Source organism: Myotis brandtii, unplaced genomic scaffold (genome assembly GCF_000412655.1).
Source record: "Myotis brandtii unplaced genomic scaffold, ASM41265v1 scaffold29, whole genome shotgun sequence".
NCBI lineage: Eukaryota > Metazoa > Chordata > Mammalia > Chiroptera > Vespertilionidae > Myotis > Myotis brandtii.
Genome location: NW_005361075.1, coordinates 2,442,133 through 2,449,962, shown reverse-complemented (window position 1 = coordinate 2,449,962; position 7,830 = coordinate 2,442,133). Strand labels below are relative to the sequence as shown.

General features: G+C 55.9%; 1 protein-coding gene and 1 pseudogene across 6 annotated transcripts in view; one reads left to right on the top strand and one right to left on the bottom strand.

The window, feature by feature from the left end:
* The window catches only part of ACVRL1 (activin A receptor type II-like 1), an 18,740-nt gene extending 12,967 nt beyond the window's left edge, over positions 1-5,773 (top strand). For all 6 annotated transcript variants that reach the window (XM_014542106.1, XM_005869236.2, XM_005869235.2 and 3 more), the window contains exons 7-10: positions 290-565; positions 1,177-1,374; positions 3,896-4,026; positions 5,454-5,773. In XM_014542106.1, the coding sequence (XP_014397592.1) occupies positions 290-565; positions 1,177-1,374; positions 3,896-4,026; positions 5,454-5,588 (740 nt within the window). In that variant the 3' untranslated portion in view covers positions 5,589-5,773. The remainder of the gene's footprint in view (positions 1-289; positions 566-1,176; positions 1,375-3,895; positions 4,027-5,453) is intronic.
* LOC106726602 overlaps positions 1-7,830 on the bottom strand; it is a 29,044-nt pseudogene that overhangs the window by 3,297 nt on the left and 17,917 nt on the right.

Here is a 7,830-nt window from a genome sequence, read left to right as displayed (position 1 = left end):
AGGGTAGGGGTGGGGGAACTACGCCAGGCCCCGGCTTTCATCCCCTGCACTCAAGGCTGGAGTCCCCAGCCTCTGGTCACTGACCCCACCCTGAAGGACTCCCAGCCCGGCCTCAGCCCCAACCAACCTCTGACTCCGGCTTCCTCTGTGCCCTAAGCCAGAGCAGCCAGCACCCCAGCCCCAGTCTGCCCTGACTCAGTCCATCCTGTGCCTCCAGCCCTGACCCCGCCCAGTCCAGACTTCCTCATCTCTAAACCCTTGGCTGAGCCACCTGACCCTCTGCCCATAGGCTTTATAGCCTCGGACATGACTTCCCGCAACTCGAGCACGCAGCTGTGGCTCATCACGCACTACCACAAGCATGGCTCGCTCTACGACTTTCTGCAGAGGCAGACGCTGGAGCCGCGCCTGGCCCTGAGGCTGGCCGTGTCCGCGGCCTGCGGCCTGGCGCACCTGCACGTGGAGATCTTCGGCACTCAGGGCAAACCGGCCATCGCCCACCGCGACCTCAAGAGCCGCAACGTGCTAGTCAAGAGCAACCTGCAGTGCTGCATCGCAGACCTGGGTGAGCTGCGGAGGGTGGGGACTAAGGTGGGCCTTTCCAAGGGGCGGGGCAGGGAAGGGGCGGCCCCTTCGCAGGCCGTGCGCTCTCCCCGTGTCCACTTGGCTCCACCGTCACCTAGGTGTCTGTGTGCGTGCCTGGCGACCACGGCGATTCTGATTGGCGCTTTAAAACTTAAAGAGATGCTTGCTGTCTCCTTTCCTCTCTGCAAGAGCCCCACAGGTTGCCCAACATTCTTTTGAAGCTTAAACTCCTTCCACCACCCGACCCCACCCCGGGCTCCAGGAGTTGGGAGAAAGGAGCAGGAAGCCAGGAACCCGGGCTATCCTCCACGCTTCACTGACCACATCGCTCCTACTCATGGGCCTTGGGGTCCTGCTCTGTGCAATGGGCGTAATAATGCCTGCCTTGCCCACTCACATCTCGCTGGGTTCTTGGGCACCCGGAGGGCGCTACACAAGTAAACGAAAGGGAGCCGGTTGTTCTCCCAGCCCCCCTCAGAGCAGGTCTCCGTTTGCCTGCAACCCCACCCTGCCCCCTGGACCGCAGCCTCTGGGGCCACCCTGTCTGTGGGCTGGGGTGAGCAGCAGAAGTGACAGCCCTGGTACCCACAGGCCTGGCTGTGATGCACTCGCAGGGTAGCGATTATCTGGACATCGGCAACAACCCGCGAGTGGGCACCAAGCGGTACATGGCCCCCGAGGTGCTGGATGAGCAGATCCGCACCGATTGCTTCGAGTCCTACAAGTGGACGGACATCTGGGCCTTTGGCCTGGTGCTGTGGGAGATCACCCGTCGGACCATCGTCAATGGTGAGGGCCTGCCCTGCACAGGGTGAGGCGGGGGGAGGGGGCAAGTGGAGAGACAGGCAGGAGATGGGGGCTTCCTGGCGTGGCTGGTGCCTGTGGCCCGAGGGGCTTGTGGCCACACTGCCTGTATCCCCTTCATTGCTACTCACCAGCTGGTTCAGCTGAGCCACCTTTTAAGGTTCATCTGAGTCTGCGAGTCTGTGATTCTGGCTGTGAAATCTTGGGTAAGTGATAATAACAGGAATATTAATAGCAGCTAACATTTATTGAGCTTAAAGATGTGCCAGATGCCATGTGATATACATGTATTGTCTTATTTAATCGTCCCTGTTGGCAGAAAGCTGGTATCGCTTCAGTAGTTAAGAGCGTGGGTTGGGAATCAGACTGCCTAGGTTCAATTCCTGATTTTGCCACTGACCATCGTCATGTTACCTAACCTCTCTGTTCTCAGTTTCCTCATTTGTAAAGTGAGAATGAAAATAGTTTCCAATTGTTGAGATAATTCAAATGAAGTACTTAGGACAGATCTGGAGCTCAGTAAATATTAGTAGCAATTACTGTTGTCGTAATAAATCCCTGACACAGTACCATCCCCATTTTACAGATGAGGGGACTGGGGCACAGAACTACAGCTGGTTAGATGCAGCACCAGGGTCTGAAACCAGGCACTCTGACTCTAGGGCCAGTGTTGTTTATCACTGTGCTACTTAAACCTCTCTGGTCCTTGGTTTCCTTGACCACAAAACATGCGAGATACAATAGTGCCTGCACTGCCTGCTTATTGCTTCCTCTTGTTACTGTAAGTGCCACAGGGGACTCAGATTTAGAGTGACTTGGAGCAGGCAGAGGGACCTCATCCCTGCTGGCCCCATGCCATGGGCAGCCCTGTGGCCAGTGCCTTCCCAGTCCTGGGGTGCATGGATGATGGGTGGTGTCTGGACTGGGTGGAGAGGCTGGTCAGTCAGTGTGGAGGCTGCCCATGGGGAGGGGCTGCCAGGAGTCCTGACAGTTTGGAGACAACCCTCAAGATATGACTGGAGCTCTGTTCCTTGGGAAGAGGGACATTCTCATTTCCTGAGCACCTGTGAGGGGCCAGCTCCATGCCCGGCTTCGTTTGCTCTCAGCAGTCACCGCTGGGTGGAGGCTGAGGTCTAACCAGTCCCTCTGGGAGACTCAAGGGGCTCAGGTTCCTGCCCCTTCAGCCATGAGCTTTTAGAGTCAGCTCTAGGGGCTGGGGTCAGGGAAGGGGGCACCTTGACGGAGCTGAGGCCCCTTGGACCAGGCTGCCGGCGGGAAAGGAAGGTTGGACCAGCCAGGGCCGAAGGGAGGCTGACTGCAGGCTCCTGGGCAAGGGAATCAGCCCCACACAGATTCGTGGCGCATTATAAACACTGTAATCTGGTGTCAGCCCCGGCACTGATTAAAGGCCCATTAGACACGCTCAGGCCTCTGTGCAGCACTGATTAGGGCGCGAGCGGCTCGGGGGCTGGCCTGGAAGCCCGCCATGGGGAGAACAGCTGGCGCAGGCTCTCCGGGGCTGTGGCTGTGGCTGTGTGGCCCTGGTCCACGGCCGGCCTGGGAAGCAGGGTGGGGCGTGGGGCACTTTTTCCGGGCCTGGCCTCTCCTGCCTGGGCCGTCTGCAGCTCCGCAGGCATCATGTTCAGAAAGCTCCTGCTAAGGACTGTGCACTTGGTATAGGAGGTGCTGCTGGCTGAGGGGGTGGGTGTTATTTGGACTTGGGTAAAAATTCCTTTCTTTTAAGAGAGACGTTTTCTCCCCCTTCTCCTGGTTCCACATCCTCACCCAACAATCAACCAGCTACCTTCCCTTCAGTGTAGCATGGAGGTCAAGAGCATGGCCTTTGGTTAGATTTTCTGGGCTTAAGTCCTAACTCTCACTTATTACCTATGCATTTAGATAAGCTCCTTAACTACTCTGGCCTTAATTTCATGGCTTATAGAGGGGGGCTCCCATAACATTGCTTACTTCCTAGCGTTATTGTGAGGATTTAATGCAATGCAGTTAGGACAGTAAACATGGGAATTACGGGCATCTGTGATAGTTGGGACCTGGGAGCAGTGCCCAGGCCTGGGTAGGAAGCAGCTATGGAAAGGCTGGAACAAGATCTGGCCTAGGGATCCAATGAGAGGAGTTGAAGTCTTGGCTCTGCCATGACTAGCTGTGTAACCTTGGCCTCCACTTCTCCGAGCATTAGTTTCTTCATCTGTAACACACAGGTAATAATAGTACCCACCACATAAGATTATTGTAAAGACAGGATAATGCATATAAAGCATTTATAGCACAATCCCTGGCACATGGTAAGTGCAAAATAAATGGTAGTAGTAATTATTATCTATAAATATATTTATAACATTATAGTGTCCCTCTAAAGGGTACCGTGGTCAGACAACTGGTATCTTGGCCCCTGGACAGAGGGTGATCAAGGCTCTCCTCTAGGTAGTATTGGGCCTTCTTGGGGTCCTGAGTGATTGCCCTGTCCCCCCTCACCCCCGGTTCCCAGGCATTGTGGAGGACTATAAGCCACCCTTCTATGACGTGGTGCCCAATGATCCCAGCTTTGAGGACATGAAGAAGGTGGTGTGTGTTGACCAGCAGACCCCCACCATCCACAACAGGCTGGCTGCAGATCCGGTGAGGCCCGGCGGGGCTGGGATGGCATGGGGTGGTGGCTCACAGCTGGAATTTCTGGGCCCAGGAACTTGTGTCTGAGGCCTCGGCTTCCCCGGGATAGATTCTAGGGGGCAGATCCCAGGGTCCTCCCTGGCCACACCCTCCCATCTCTCTGGCCCGTGCACCCCAGAGGGACTCTAGTTATTCTGGGATTTTTAGAACCTTCACCTTGCTGGGGAAATCAGAGGTTCTCTGCTACATTTCTTACTATGAAGTTGTTTTTTTGTTTTTTTTAAATATTATATTGATTTTTTACAGAGAGGAAGGGAGAGGGATAGAGAGTTAAAAACATTGATCAGCTGCCTCCTGCATACCCCCTACTGGGGATGTGCCCGCAACCAAGGTACATGCCCTTGACCGGAATCGAACCCGGGACCCTTCAGTCCGCAAGCCGACGCTCTATCCACTGAGCCAAACCAGTCAGAGCCTTACTATGAAGTTTTTGTTTGTTTTTATCTTTTCTCAAAATACTTCACATACCTTTGTAATACACATACTCACTTGTATATAAACATATATAGGCACGCACAGGCTTCTACTTAAATATTCACTCACAGATACATACACGTGCAAGTATGTGCCAGAATGCTGACCCTGTGAAGACAAAGAGCATGTCTCCTTTGTAACCCTTATCTCCCCATTACCTATGACAGTGCCTGGCCCACAGCTGGTGCTCAGTGAATGTTTATTAAAAGAATGAGTAAATGTACACACATACATACATGTATGTATACATAGACACATGTACATTTTTATACAACATACATATCCACAAAAAGCCACACATGCATTCAGATGTACACACGCATACAATCCCTCTTAAGAACCAGCTTGAGGGGGTTAAATCTGAGCTTCCTGGGTGGGTTCCTCCCTGGACATGTGCATTTGGGGGGCAGTGCTCACCACCCATTCTTCCAGTGTTCACTGGGCCCAGCCAGGGTTGGTGGGGCTGGGAGACACAGCCCTCAGCACTGGGGTCTGATGGGGGTGCGGTAGCCCCGAGACTGAAATATCTCCCCTTTCTTGGGTCTCGGTGGCAGTAGAGGGTGGGGGAAGGTGCTCCACAGACCCTACTCGCCAAGGGGGACTGAGTGCTCCTGAAGATGAGTTACATCTCCGTCCTGCCTGCCTTTCTCCATTCTCATCCCATTCTTCCTCTTCCATTTTTCATCTTACTCTTTTCGTCCCTGCCTGGATCCCTCCATCCCCCCCTTACCGCTCCTGTCTTTCCTTCCGCCTCCTTCTCACACTCTCATCGCCCCTCTTCTCGTCCTTTGTCTCCTGCTTGTGTCTCCCCATTATGGGGCCATTCTCCTCGCCTCCTCCTTTCCATCTTCCCTGACCCATGTCTCTGCTTCTCTCCCCTGCCTTTCTCTCCCTCCCCCCAGGTCCTCTCAGGGGTGGCTCAGATGATTCGGGAGTGCTGGTATCCCAACCCCTCCGCCCGCCTCACTGCTCTGCGGATCAAGAAGACACTACAGAAACTCAGCAACAGCTTCGAGAAGCCCAAAGTGATCGACTAGCCACAGGCTGACACCTGACTCCCCTCAGCCTGCAGTGTGTGTGGGGGTGGGCGGTAAATGGTGGTCTGTCTGGGTGGAGGTAGTGTGTGTGTGCTGGAGAGGGGGTGCCCCTCTAGGGGCAGCTGTGCCTGCCCAGCTCTGCCCCCAACCCACCCAGCCAAAAATACAGCTGGGCTGAAACCCGATCTCCCCACTGTCTGGCCTGCTCAGAGCAGCAGGCTCCCTGACGCCTGGCTCTGTCCCCACCTCCATGCCCTGGGCGCACTCCCTACCACCCAGGACAGAGTGCAAAGGAGGCCCCAGTGCCAGGATGGCCAAGCCAGGGAATCCCAGTCTCTTGGGCCCAGAGCCTGGTCCTGCACTTTACTCCCTGCCCTCGGTCAACCCCCCTGCCCTTCCAGAGCTGCCACGGGGCACAGGGCCCCGTCCAGCCTTCCGTAGACACCCTGCCCTGCCAGGCCCTCGCTCTGGCCAAGCCCCAGACACCCAGGACCCATGAGTTTGTATCTCAGCTCCATGATGCCTTGAGCCTCTGTCTCCTGGACAAGACCCCTGCTAGCTGCCTACCAGCTGCCTGAGAGAGCTGGGGCCTATCCTGGGCCCCTCCTCTATCCCCATCCTAGCTGACCTATTGGGGCATTAAAACCAAGGAGCCCTGCTGTGGGTGTGGCAGTGTCAGAGGCCGTTGGAGAAGTGGCAGGTCAGGTGGGTAAGGCCCAGGACTTTCAGAATGACTGAGAGGACACGGAGGCCACGCATGGCTGGGGAAGGGCCCAGCTGGGAGCCGGAGACCCAGGCTCTGGTCCTGGATGCTTGCTGAGTGACAAGAATGAGCCTTCACTGTCCCAGCACCTGGTTCTTATCTGCACATTGAAAGAGCTGGTCCTGACGTCCTCTGGGGCTTTTCAGCTCTAACTTTCTTCGCAAGGCCATCCTGTTCAAACTCCGTTCCTAGTGCCTTCTACTTATGCCCCAGCCCCTAGGGAGGTTACCCTAGGCAGGCTATTTGCCCCAAGATGGGGCTGTGAAAATAACCTTATCTGAGGCCAGGTGTGGCTAGGATGCCTCCTAGTCTAATTCTCCGGGCTCCAGCTCCTGCCAGTGGCCATCCTTGGGCTCAGACAGTCCCTGGCCTTTTGGTAGGCAAGCCAGCCTTAGCCCCCTCTGTGGCTTTGCCTTCTCTACCCAGAGCTGAGAGGGGTGAGGCTGGCTTCCGGCAGGGCCTCCAAGGCTCAGAAGAAATCTGACTCCAGCCAATAAGCCTCTAGCACCCAGGTTCCTGCTCCCGACTGCCCCTTGGCCCAGGCCCACACCCTGGGCCACGCCCCAGAAAGTGTGTGCCTAGAAAGAACCTGATGGTTGTCGAGAAACACAGGGAAACTTTGGCGTTTGGAAGTCAAGGGTGTGTGTCCCTGGCGGGGGTGGGGCTCCTGCTGGGGACAAGGACAGCCCCAAATTTGGGAAGACCTGAGCTTACAGCCCCCAGCCCTTGGGGCAGGGGGAGAGGAACCCTCCGTTCCTACAGGAGGGGAAGAAAACAGCCTCCTGCTGTAAATGACCCAGCGCAACCTCCCAGGCCAGCCCCTTCCACCATCACCCAGGGCACTTTCCCAGGCCTGCTCCCAGCATTGTGCAAGGTCCTGGGGGAGAACCAGGAAGTGAAACTGGGTGAAAACAGAAAGCTAGATGGACCTGCTGGGTTCCCAGATCATCACGGGGCAGCTTGCTTCGTGTCTCCTCATCGCTGGAACCCACCCCGCGCGGGAATCAGTCCTGCCCTGAAAGATTCTCTCTCATGAATTTAGGGGCCAAAAGGCGCCTTCGGAGACTCCACAGCCAGAAACTGAAGGCAGCAGCTCCTCACAGCCTAGAAAATCCCTAAGAGGAGAAGGTCTGAGGCGGGGGGTGGAGTGACAGGGGGAGGGTTGAGAAAAAGGGGCAGGCAGGGAAGTGGGCACGGGTGAGCTGTGTGCATAATGCTTCTGCCTGAGGGCGGGAAGGTGGGCCAGGTCAAAATTAGTCTCTAGCCTGGAGATACTGTTTGTGAGAGCACTTAGCTGGTGCTTAGCACATAGTAGGTCCTCAATAAAACCGTGGTTGAATCCTGAGCTCCAGCGGAGTCTTCCTAGGCCAGTGTTTCTGCAGTGGCCCGCCTCAGAGGGAACCTGAGGGGATGGGGAGGGAGAAGGCCCCAGGGTATCATGCCGGGACTTAGCCCTTAATTGACAGCTCATCATTCGCT